Genomic DNA, 13,454 nt, shown 5'->3' with positions numbered 1-13,454 from the left:
ATTCAATTGTGATGAAATCAACACGAGAAATGCAAGAAATAAAATATCTTGTAATGAAAAATTGTATTGAGACGCAAAATTGTCAGAGGTGCAAAATATAAATTTAATTATAAAATATAAATAAAATAAAACAAGGAAATATGTTGATAAAAAGTAGATAAATAGATTCCAAAATTTTCAACTTGTTATAAAATGATAATTATTTAGTTTTCCGATTGTGTTACTCTACATGTAAGTTTTATTAGATGCGAAAGGGTTAAACAAAAGTCAATATGTCGAACTATTTTTACAGTTATTATCTCCTACCTGAATGTATAGCTTGGTTTGCGTGCGGGGTGCAGATTTCAGGAAAGCGTTCAGAAACGAAACTCCTGCAACCCTCAGCGCGATGGCTGCTCTCGGAGCTAAAAGTGCACCCGCTAAAAATCGGAATCTCCCTCCTTCCCCGTATTTGAGTCTCAGAGTTGACACGGCTTCCGAAACAGCCGCGTGTCCACCTGGTGCTTGGCACACTTTCGTCAAGAGCTGCGAAGCAATTGAATGTATCTGTGTGTATTGCGCCTCATCGAATAAAATGCAGAAAATATCGAAGATGATACGCGTTTGCCGAAGAAAAGAACAAATTGGAAATTTGTCGAAGGATTTACGCGGGGATTACGTATATATGGAAGCTGATCACGTTTCTCACATCGTCGCTACGGACATTCTTATTATACGATTCGAAGCTTCACAGAGTTCGTGATCACGCACCGTGGAAATAATCTACCTCGGCTAGACGACCGCCGATCATATCGCACGATAGGCCGCAAGGTGCGCACATCCCGAGAGCCGGAAGATAAAAAAAAGAGGATCCGACGTAACGTGCGTGCGTAAGTTTGTAAACGAAGCCAACGCTCCCGAATAACATTCGACAGATAAAACGATAAAAACTGGTTTCGTCGGTGCGAGCACCTTCGAAATAACGGCGTCGCCGTCTGTCGAGCGTATCGCCTCCGCTCGAAACACGCGTTTACGACCCCGTCCTGACGACTCGGCGGGAAAAAATGACCAAACGCCCGGGAGCATTAACTTATTGCACAAGACGAGGTGACCCACTGCCACATCATTTCGTGATAACTGTAACTTCTTTATTTCCTTCGTGTGTAACGTGTGTGAAGGTTTTATCACTTTCGTAAGTATATCGAGTTACTGTTATCACGATACCTTTGGCCGCAATTCGCATTGAGGTGCGAAACATCCCAAGTAGCAGAGTGACGTTTCAAGATGACATACTAAACCAAAACAGTCGTTATTCTTTAAGTCGTCATTCCGCTACTCGGATGCGAGAAGGTGCTATGCTTTAGTGAAAATTAAAAGCGAAATGTTAAATAGTGTAACTAGTGTATTAAATAATATGTGCAATTAAATTTATTAATTGTACATATATTCTTGGCAAAAATATAATAAATCTGAAGAGGCAAATTGAACACAACTCGGGAAATGATCTACGACATCGAACAGGGAAGAAGAGTCCCACTGTTATTTCGTAACAGCGTGCTGGCGACACGCAGTGCCTCTGTAACCGATTCTTTTTATCTATAACGGTATCGCGACGCTTCGCGAGCGGAAGTGGCGATTGTTACCTGAAGAGCCAGAACACGGGACCGGTTCAGACTACTGGTCAGACAGACCGCGAGAGCCAGGAGGCCAGGTTGCGCCTGCACTAATAGCCGCGGTGCATCGGCGCATCGTTCGCCGCACGCGGCCAGGCATTCCACGCACCCCAATTCGTCCAGGGCGGCCCTTCTGGTACCGATCCTGGGTCCAGTCTGTCCCGAACTCGGCGGTGAACTTTGGGCCAGTTGAACGCCGCGCAAAGTTTCCAACAGCAAGGTGATGCCGTCCGCAGGCGGCGAGGCGAACTCTTGCACGAAGCTGAAAAGGAAAATTGCAGACGTGTTACAAAGATCTCCGACATCTCGTGTGATTGTAACGACGTAGTGAAAGCTTTAATATAGACTTAACGTCCGCATTTTTATTGCTACCTGTAAATGTTCTTTATATAATTTATATTTTGTTAATTTCAAAAATGTCTACCTTGCTTTCGCGTATTCAAAGATGATCGTTCTCCGCAGATGAATTTTTTTTTTCTTTTCTTTTTCTCTCTTTACCAATGTCTAATTTATCTAATAGGCTTATTTAATTTCAACTGTAGAAAATACACGTGCAACAAAGAGCAGATCTAAGATGACGCGTCATGATTCACAGAGACCAGGCGAGACTTTCTAAACTATAGAAAACCTGTTTGATATTAGAAAATATTATATATAAACCGAGTGTAAAGCGAATCAATCGTTCTGTAAATTTAAATCGTAATTTTCTGGCATTGAATGTACATCTGGTCTCGGATGTTTACGACCAAGAGGATTTCTCATCTGAATTTAAACATACCGGTAGTTACGCCAATGAATACTGGTTGTAATAACATTCTTATCCTTTGAATAAAAATCGTCGCATAAGCGTTGAAGATATTAAAATATAAAGAAAAAAGATAGTAATTACATAATTATACGGAGCTTCTCGCTCGGCAAGAAAACTGATCCGGTTTATGCGCGTGCAGCTCAGCGAGTTTTTTCCGAGATTGTCACCACGAGAGCGGTGGAGGGCGACTTCGTGATTGGACGAAGGAATCGATCATCATCGATCCTGAATATATTAACAAAGACATTACAAGGGAGGCCTGTACAAGCTGGCAGCGGGATAGCCGAGATAGTCTCATCATCACGCACGGCTCGCCGAGAGAATCCAAGTATCGTTTATTCGAAAATGTTGTATAATTTATGTTTACATCGAACGAACAAGGCTTTCCTCCTCGTCTACATATCTCCCTATGAGGTAGCAAAGAATTAAGACTCATCTCGCTCGTTTCAAGTAAACGGTACAAATTATTAATTACAAATAATTAAATTTATCATCGAAGAGTCAGTGCGGTCTTCAAGTTGTCGAGGACTATCGATAAATGGCTCGATGACTTCACGCGTGATTCTTCATCGGTCTTCGACGCGTTTTTAACTTGTACGCAACGTCATAAATCGAGCCTTACCGTTTGTCTTACCGATCGATCCGAGTGTCCTTTTACAAAGTCTCTGCGACTCAGCAGGAGCAACGTGAGATGGTTTCCCTTTACAACCATCCGCAACGCCTTAAGGTAAACAGGTGTGGAGGACGGGAAAGTACACGTTATACCTGTCATGCGGTGACAAGTCCATACTCGCGCGAGAACTCGTAATGTGTTTTTTTTTCACGATTTTATGGAAACGATGCGCATCGAATCTATCGTAATTACTAAGATTCTTTTTTCGAGCTTCCTCCGATCGGCTTAATTTAACTTAATCGCGTTGCACGGAAGACACGCGATTGCATAGAGAGAAGAGGACGTTCGTCGTCTTCATGCGTTCTGCATGAATTTGTGTATGCTTGAACTCTCTGTGCGTTCACGAAGTTCAGCATTGTGAGAGCAGTCGCATAATGAAAATTTCTATCGTTCCTCGAGAGTTCGTCTTTCTCTTTCTGAAAGAATAAAATACATTCTGATTCTTACGATTCTTTATCGGTTATCTCCTCAAAGAGTATGGCGTCGAAAAGAAAATTCCGCATTATCTGAACAGCGCGTATTTTTTTTCGCAGATACGGCAATGTTCCAAGATATTCTATCAAGGATTAAAAAATTTGATTTCAAAATATCTTGTTTTATGCTATACCAAATTTAGCATGATCGTCCCGTTGCATTGTCAAGCGTCGTGTTCAGAACCAAAGAAGGACCATTCTGCCTCGCGTGCCATTTATAGCGTCGGAAACGTTGCGCAACATTCCGTTATTCGCCAACACGTAGTGGCGAACGTGAGAGAGAAAGAGGATCGTAAACCGTAAATTAAGAGTCACCGATCGACATGTTTTTTGGCTAATAAGAAGCTGCGAGATTCATCACTGTGATTATCAAGGTAGAAGTGGACATCAAATCTCTTTTGGAGGCATCAAGAATAATATATAATACGCTATAAAAGAATCATATATATAGATATAAAAAATTTATATACAGGGAGTCCCATTTTAATCAACGCACTTAAATATCTGAGAACTGAACGAAATATCGGACTCCGGTTTCTTCACGTTTCGTGGGAAACATATTTTGATTTAAAAAAAAAAGAGATTTTAGACAAGGACGTTAACGCGTGGAAAGAACGATTTCGCTGAAGTATCTGAAAATTTAGCTTGAACAGATTTGATAATAATTATATTGAATGTCATCAAAATAATTATGAAGGATGCTCAAGTACGATGATAATGCTGCAAAAATCCTGACATTCTAGTGATTCAGTTTGAGCGTTTTACATAATAATTATGTCCAGATCTGTATCTATTGCTAAATTTTTAGATACTTGCGTTTTTTTCGTGTATATTTTTGCTAAATATCAAAAATGATACTTTTAAGTATCATATTTTTATTACATATATGTCTCCCTCGAAATCATACAACGTGAAGAAAACTGGAGTTCGACATCGTGTTCAGTTTTCTAAATTTTTAAACCTGTGTAGACATCCTGTGTAAATTCCTTTACATTTTTATTGATTTTTATCAATATCAAATGGTACTTTAAGTGTCGCAAGATATTTGAAGAAATATATTTTTTATAATAGAAAATGCTATAAATTTTTTCTCTATATAATATTCCTTAAATTATATCATTTGGAATAATATCATCTGCTGAGAGAGAAAGATAAAAATAGTATGTTATAGTAAAGTATATAGAGATGCTAATGAAAAAGAAGATATCGAAACAACCTTATTTAACTTTCGTAACATATTAGCTCTATCCACACGCCCCTTCAATTAGCATCTTGACTTGGCACATTTTCGCGCGGAAAAAACAATTCTGGGAAGAACGTCTTCGTTACCTCATCCTATATGGAAACACTTCTTGGCTGATTGAACGAAAGTAGCAATCGCTGATGATTACGATATCATGGGATCGCTACGAAGCCACGGGATTTGCAAAGAATCGAGCATTAAGTGCCGTTGAAAAAATATTTAAAGCTGAGAGCGATTTGAATGCTATGGTGTTTCAGACACGTTGAAGTCACTCGGCGCGGCGTTACGACGCCGTAAGCCGTAAGCCGCCGAAAAAATGTTACACGAAATGGGCTTTGTCTAGACGGAAATTGCTATAAACAGTGCGCGCGTATGCGTGTGAGTGACACGCGGTGAATCGAATACACGGGGACATGCAAATGAGTATTAAATGCCTCCTATATCGCTGCGGTCGACGTCTCTCGCGTTTAACGACAAAGGAAGGCAAGAGGAGAGGAAGACGGCGGGTTCTTCCCTCTTAACAATGGATGCATTATGTTACCGGCGTATTATGCATAATGCGCGAGGTATCGCGATACCGCGGCGCAGTACGTGCACGAAATACAGAGGATCCCGCCTTTGTTGCCCACGCCGTAAAAATGCCGCGACGACCGCGTTTGGATGCGGAGAAAACGAAAGCCTCGAAAGACGACGAGAGTGACAGTAAAGGAGAAAAACGAAGTCGAGCACGAAGTCGAAGTAAGCCGCCGACTGTACAAGCCGAAACACGTACGAGTTGTTCTCTCGATCATTTTTAAGGATGTAATCGGACATGCGGTCCCTACGAAGTAAATCAAATTTCGAAATGTGTTAATAGTTAATATTAACACTTCAAATCAATTATGTACTTACGAAAGATTAGATTCTTATTTTAAAATATATTTTTATAGTTTACTAAATTAAATTGTTTTTTTACAACAATAAAAAAAAATCGCAATGAAACTTTACATAATCATCTTAAGTATTTCAAGTACTTAAATAAAAAAATTTAGAATTTTTCCACGCGAAAAAAGCAATTTTGCTAAAATACAGATCTGAAAATAATTACGTTGAATTATTTAAAAAATTGTATCGGGTGTTTCACTTGGTTACTAGAATGTCAAAACTTTTTGCAGTAGGATTATCGTGCTTGAACGTTTTACAAAATTATTTTGATAGTCAATCATAAAATTATTTTCTGATTCGTATTTAGCTAAATTTGTAAAATTGTTCTTTCCGTGCTGTGTTTCTTACGTGTCATTATTAATTATATTTTCATTAAAGCACATGTCTACTCCCCATTGAAATAACTTTTCACCCAGATAGAAAATTACTGCCAAATTTTTTCTGCTACTTTCAAATGCAATATAAAACTATTTGTAATTTTTTCATAATTTTTCTTAATGTTTGCAGCAGTGTCCTATACATCCTTAAAGATTCACCGATCAAAATCCTTTTTTCTCAATAGCATTCGTCTTTTCGTTACATCGAAGAAAACTGTGCAATTTCTTGACAATCATCGTTTTGTGCGCGGCAAAAAACAGATTGATGTCGTTAGTAAAAAGTGCGATGAAACCGGACAACTATATTCCAAAAGAATAACCGTTGAGACACTAGCGGAAAGAAACAGCCTCGATACGTACGGATCACTGGGCAGCACACGGTGCGCATGAATATTGATAAAGCATAAAACATCCACGATAACGGCAACGTGTTTCGATCGCGATGGATAAACTCAATATTACACGTACAAATGTATGATAATGTATGCATATAATTCATGGAAGTAACGTCTATGAGACGTTCGTGTATGTAGAGTCCCCTTTTCTAACGTTATTGCTTATCGCAACAAAATGTCGTCTCGCATCATTATAATTTCTTCATTATGACTCTTTTTTCGACAATTTGCTACATTTTTTTCAATCCGGAATATCGATCCTATTACAGACGCAGAGATAAGATGTAAAATTGTGTCGGCGATTCCTATCAATGGCTCGCCTCAGATTTATAAAAACGCTTATATAAAATTGAGAAGTGGTTCTAATATTTAATTCACACTTATACAAAAAGAATAATATAAATATAAATAATATAAATTAAAATGTTAGGGAATAATATACGCGAGAACGTCACTTGAAACTCGACAAACGATGCACGAATAAAGTTAACCGAGTCATAATTGAACTACGGCGGACTAATGGACGAGATATAAGTGCATTCGACAGGGCGATCATTTTCAAGGACAATGAAGAAACCAGATACAAGGGTACACGGTAGAACCCATTGAAGTATAACCGGCGTGAAGAAAGGTGCTTCGAGGAGCAAACGATGCAAACAATGACAGACGTATCGACGTGCACCGCGCGCAAAGAGACGCCACGCGGTGTTTGATATCGTGCGCGAGAGGGAAAAAGCTTCCTCGTTTTTCATCACGCGTGTAGTAGGAAGCGGTTATGCATTCGTTATTACGCCAAGCGGAAGCACCTGTGGACTATGAGTGTACAGCGGGTTCGGTGCCCGGTCGAGGCTTCGCCTTCAAGGCGACTAATACCTGCTCGTGTGCGAGAGGGAGGGAAAGGAAAAAAAAGGAAAGAGAGAAAAACGGCCGAAACATTTTCCTTCCTTTGTTCGCCTCGTACTTTTATGTTTCATTTTTTCATTAATTAATCAGATGATCTCTCGGAGATTAATCGGAGAGCCGATTCGATTCGCTTTGCGTGTAATAATCCTTCATTAAGATTTCATACATCCCCACCTCCGTTCCTTACATTCGTATTTTCTTTTTGTGCTCACTACTGCGTAAAAAATACACGTAAATACGTGTAACGATATTTCCTACACTCAATATGCAGATTTTATCGCTTTATAATTGTATCTAATTAAAAAAAACCTATTGATAATTTTTTAATAAAATAAACATCGAAAATGAAAATTTGTTTTGTAGTTTCTTTTTGCTTCATATGAGATTCTATTATACGTGTATTAAATAAAGCAAATCTATAATTGTAAAATTTCCATATTTGTATACATTTTATTAATCAAATAAATTAAATTTATATAATATTTCAAGTTTGTGCATGATGACTGCATGCACATGCATACTTATGAAGGAACAGTTTCCGCCCGCGTGTTCACTGGAAAATGAAATGAATTATAAATAATAAAGTGGTATATCTTCTGGCAAACTAGATTCTATTAGGAGAAAGTAGAGTGAGTTAATTTCACGCTATCATCCTCAATCTGATACGACGCAACTTCCGTCAAATCGTTGAATTTTTTTTTTTCAAGCTTCCTTTAAAAAGAGGTGCACTCGTCCATCATCAAATTACTAGAAAGTTGTACAACGTGTCTTCACTTTAGGCGACTGATATGATTGATGAAAGTAGATAATGCAAAGAAATAAAGTGAAGTAGCGCAAACCAGATTTGCTACATTTAATAGACTTGCTTCACGCATTATATATTTATTTAATATTATTCAATATTATCACATATATATTTTTTATTGAAAAGTTGACTGCTTGTATAAATTACTATCGTTACGGCCGAGGAATGTTGCGGAAGAGCGTTTACCAACCTTTACTCGAGGCGCATACTCATTTTATATGAGCCATCTAGCGAATCCATGAAAATACAATTAAGAGAGCACTAATAGGGCCTCGTTGTAAATGATACACCTGTCGTTTCAGCCGTTTCGCGAGCGAAGACGGAAGGTGTGCATGCAGCTCGGCCAGATCGATTTGCAGCGGTGCGGTGCCGTGCCACTATACAGTTAGCCGTAATATCGGCATTCGGTTATCCGAAGCCGCTACTTACGGGTTATCCGCCGACATCGAGATGCACGCGGCGTATTATAACTCATTTATCTGGGACATTCTCGTCCGCCATATGACGCGCGCGTGTAAACGGAGGATAGAGCCGTCAACGCTCGTCCTTTTAAAACACTCGCGTCTGCACCAGCGACAGACTGTGAAAGAATTTAATGCTGAGCATCGTCTTTAATCATCTGCCAAGTTAACGGATCCGCGCCGTTCTCTTCTATCCATTTCTCTCCCTCTCGAACGGAGAGTACGGTAGATCATTCGCGCCATGCAAATCGTTCGTAGTCGAGGGGAGAAGCAGAGGGAAGCGGCACAGGATATACACCGTAGATTTAATTTCAGAATATAGCCGTGAATTGCGATCGTCACGTAGTTAACCATGTTGGATCGCTAAACTATTATAATGTACCGTGCATACGATATATGATCGAAACACGATTTGGAGCACGATCCTGTTAGTGTCCTGTATGTGTCCCTATGTTATCCTGCGTAACATCTTTTAGCTTTGAAATTATAGTTTAAGGAAGAAGTTGTACTCTATAAGCGCACAATATTATTTAATATTAAATAATATGGCTGAAATAAATAATTTCAAGTATAAATAATATTATTTATTTCAATATTTTAAATTAACAGGAGTATTATAGCTTTTAAATGTAATAATTATTAAGTTTAGAAATATTTTATGCATAATAATTCACATTAATTTTTTAACAAAAATAATATTCCTAGAATATTCTTACAACAATCCATGAATTATTGGTGAAGCAATATATCACAAATATTATATGAAGCGGACATGTATAACATTAATACAATATTCCTACAATATTAAAAAATATTCTCGAAATATTATTTTAATTTGTAATATTCATATAATATTTTAAGAAGCGCTTATAAGGTACTTACCAAATCATAGAGTAAAAAAAAACTAAACCCTTATATTTTTTTTGTTACAAACAAAATATTGCATCATGATTTGGGCGTTTACCCACAGTAAAGGAGGAAATAGTGATTAAAATTACAGTACGTAAGAAAAAAAATTCAAGAGCACTCAAATAAATTAATCAGACTTCTTACGACGGGCAAACCTGTACCTCGCAGGATAAAAACCTATATCTACCTCGCGATTTGTTAGCCGATTAATAAACTAAGAAAATTCTAGGATGGAGTCAATGAACTCATCCAGTGCAAGTCACTTACTACGTAAACCTATAGTAATAACTGAACGTCCTTAAAACAGGACAGATTGTAGTATTGGTAATAAAAAAAAATTCTTTTTTCTCATTACTGGATCAGCAGATTAGAATCTTTTCTTTTTAATTTCTTTCTTAAATGAAATTGACATTTTGATTGATACCTTCTTTTAAATAAGCTGAATTATTACGACCAATTAGTTAGCTATCTTATTACTACGATTACAGGCACTACGAATCAATATGAATAAACGTGCCTCGAGCGTCCTAGCGCGAGACAAACATCATCGATCTTCCGACTAGCGGTGTGAAGCATTGACAGGCGGGAAGAAAAATTCTAACGATAACGCGCGATTCTTAATCATCCTCGGACTTAACAGACGTGAATGTTGCGCGCGGTTGCGCATCACGCCTTCGGCACTACCTTTGTAATCGTGTAAATGATTTTTACACCACGTACACGTAGAAATACTTAGAACTGCGGCTAATTCTCGAGACATCCCGCGTTAAGTGTACGACGCGAGAGAGAGATTTTTTTATTTGCCTTAATTAACATGTTTTATGTTAAATAGACATTTATTTTTCCTCGAGCATTGCCCTTTCCGAATGTAAATGAATCCTCCTCGAGTTGATTGAGAGATCAAGTCCCGTTTAGTGTTGCGATTAAGAGGAAAGAATTTTGACGAGTTAGATTGTCGTTTCGAATTGGCCCACCTTCACCGTGGCATAAAGGCATAAAAGATAACTGTAAACAGACGTTCAGCGGTTTTTTTTACTATCCAATAAATATTTGGATAATCTTTCTTGCACGTCGTATAACGTTCCTGAGACACAACTCGAAACTCAAGGATTTTTCCATGTAAGTACAAACGTGAGAAAATTTAGATTTCTGTTCCAAGTTTCTTTAAATACTTGATTTATTTTGATTTATACTTTGCGTCTCTCGCGATTAATATCTTACATCTCTTTCGTCATTAGTTCCACTCGGAGAGCACGAACAGTGAGTGTTATTTTAATCGTTCGCAAATAATTCATACTTCATACTTCCGCGTGCGTTTCTCGCGTGTGTCTTCACAAATTCGCTGTTCTGAGAATATGAGAGAGTGAATCAAAGTTGAATAAGTTAATATTATATATTTTTTTAAAGTAAATTAAGTTAAAGTTAATGACTTGCTAATTAATTAAAATTAATTTAGTTACGTTGAAAGTTACACGAATAAAAGTGAAAAATGAAAATTAAATTAATTTAAATTAAAATGTCATAACTCTTTTAAGTTGAATTATTCAAAACAATTATGAGTCATCAAATAAATTCAAATAAATTTTTTGTAAATTGTTTATATAAAGAAAAAGAAAAATATCGTTTTTTTTCCTTTGTAATTTTTTTCTTTCACGTAGAAAATGTTTAACTTGGGAGAGGAAAAAGTTAATAAATTAAACTTTATGCATTTTCAAAATAATTTGTTAAAGTTAAAAATTAACTCATTTAAAATTAACTAAGTTAAAAGTTAAAAGTTATTAACTTTTTAAGCAGTTTCCCAAAAATCTGAAATAAACTAATTGGCGTTATAAAATGAGCAGTAATCGCTTCCTGTAGAATTGTTTCTTACAATCGTATAATAAAATGCGATATTAAAAGAAGAATTTAAGATTGAAAGGATGAATAATATTCATCATAATAATATTTAATCTCTGACAAGATTAATTTTTCGACCTACGCTGGATTCTACAGCGTATATTTATGTAAATAAGCGTGTGTATGTGTAAGAGTGTAATTTTCCAAACAGAGCAAATTCTATACAGGATGTCATTTTTTTTAAACTACTCGTAACTTAACCTTGGAATTAAATCATGATTTATATATCCAGTAAATAAATAATTATGTTGAAAAAGAGTAAAAACCATATCTAATTATATATTTGTTAGACAAACGATTAATTTCACCAACCTGGGAAAAGCAAGTCTGAGATCGGCTCTGAGTTTATTTAATAGCTCGCTGACCGACGTGAACTGTCTCAAGGTCATCTCGCCACTTCCGGATGCGTAACCGGAACTCGAACTGGTTGTCGACGGCAAAGTACCTTGAGAGTCTTGAACGGTGCCTAATGGCCGTCTTCCCCATCGTCTCAGCGCGATTGCGTAATCTTCGGCGTTATACGTGGGTGGTCTTAAGCGTTCCTGTGCGCAAACAGTTTAATTATCTGATTAGAAAGGTTCTTTAAATTAAGTTGCTTTATTCTATCAAATATCAGTTTATATAATTAATGGTATTTTTAATCACACTGAAATTAATACAAGTATTTATACGATACGTTATACAATTCTATGATAAATATTTACAAGATGAAAGTCCTTCTATAAAGCCATTAAAATAATGGGAAGTGATCGTTGTTTGAAATGTCATCTTGATTTAAAGAGTTAATTTATTAATCTATTCAGATTTGATATCACGGTGTTTTTGTGCCTTGCATCTTGCATATCGAGCAAATCTCAAAGAACACACGAATTATATTGCCGTTTAAAGCCATAAAATATTTATGTCGAAGGGTAGAAAGATATCTGCAGTTAATTTCAAGGCGCTTCCGATCATAAATTGATAGAATCATAGTGATTATCGTCTTTTCTCGCTATCCATAAGTTACGGCAGTAGCTGGATGCTGCTACGAGAATGGCTGGGGTGATGAAACTAGGATCGATCGTTCATATGGTTCGATTTGTATCAGTTAAAAATATATAGATTATAAAATATATTTAAATAAATTTGTATTTTAGATAAAAAAAATTCTAAACAAATTTATAATTAAAGAAAATAAATCGTTAATCTAAAATGTGCATGACAACTCTCTATTTACTATTACGCAATAATGCTGCATTTCCATTTGTATCAATATAACAGAACTGAAATTACGTGTTAATTATAGTTGCATAAATTTATATAAATAACTTTATGCGTCATTCAACTTGAATCACGACAATAAAAATATATATAAGCCTTTCCTACTTTTAAATGTTTCAGAAGGAAAGCGATTCTAATCAGTGATGCTTCCTCGCTAATATCTATCTATTGTTATAGTCTATGCGAACAAATTACGTAAAATTGATTTACTTTCATGCTTACGGTTAATGCAGAATGTATAAATTATGAAGCAATCCGCTATTGATGCACGCGGAAGCAGTATAAATTATTCAAATGAGTCAATTACATTCAGAATCGTTCCCGTAAGCACGTACGGTTCTTCTATTTCAATATAACGTACACTTATCAAACGGCAGTGCGCGTTTAATCGAACGAGCGCTTTGAGAAATTAAGCAGTCGTTGAAGGATACATTTAGAAATTCTCGATTAAATATCAAAACTGTGAAAAAATTTCTTAAAATTACTCCGTTTTTATTCGCACGAACGAGGCAAACTCGGTAGAGAAGTCAGTATTTATAGGAGTTTTCTTTGTTCCACGTGGTTTGAAAGAAAACTAAAAGGAGAAAGAAAATAGAAAGGAAATCGAAAAAGCCGCGATATTCTTACATCTCTGATTTGCGGTCATCTCGATCGACTGTGTTGTCGCAACAGCGA

At 36.6% G+C, this 13,454-nt stretch overlaps 1 protein-coding gene across 3 annotated transcripts in view; it reads right to left on the bottom strand.

Moving 5' to 3' along the window:
• Nucleotides 1-13,454, bottom strand: part of LOC105194961 — a 52,250-nt gene that overhangs the window by 3,471 nt on the left and 35,325 nt on the right. For all 3 annotated transcript variants that reach the window (XM_026135582.2, XM_011160108.3, XM_011160109.3), the window contains 3 exons: nt 11,832-12,061; nt 1,623-1,914; nt 307-525 (listed from right to left, as the gene is read on the bottom strand). In XM_026135582.2, the coding sequence (XP_025991367.2) occupies nt 307-525; nt 1,623-1,914; nt 11,832-12,061 (741 nt within the window). The remainder of the gene's footprint in view (nt 1-306; nt 526-1,622; nt 1,915-11,831; nt 12,062-13,454) is intronic.

The sequence above is a fragment of the Solenopsis invicta genome, chromosome 2 (genome assembly GCF_016802725.1).
Source record: "Solenopsis invicta isolate M01_SB chromosome 2, UNIL_Sinv_3.0, whole genome shotgun sequence".
Taxonomy (NCBI): Eukaryota; Metazoa; Arthropoda; class Insecta; order Hymenoptera; family Formicidae; genus Solenopsis; species Solenopsis invicta.
Note: the sequence above shows the minus strand (reverse complement) of the source record. Positions and strands in the feature narration are given on the sequence as shown.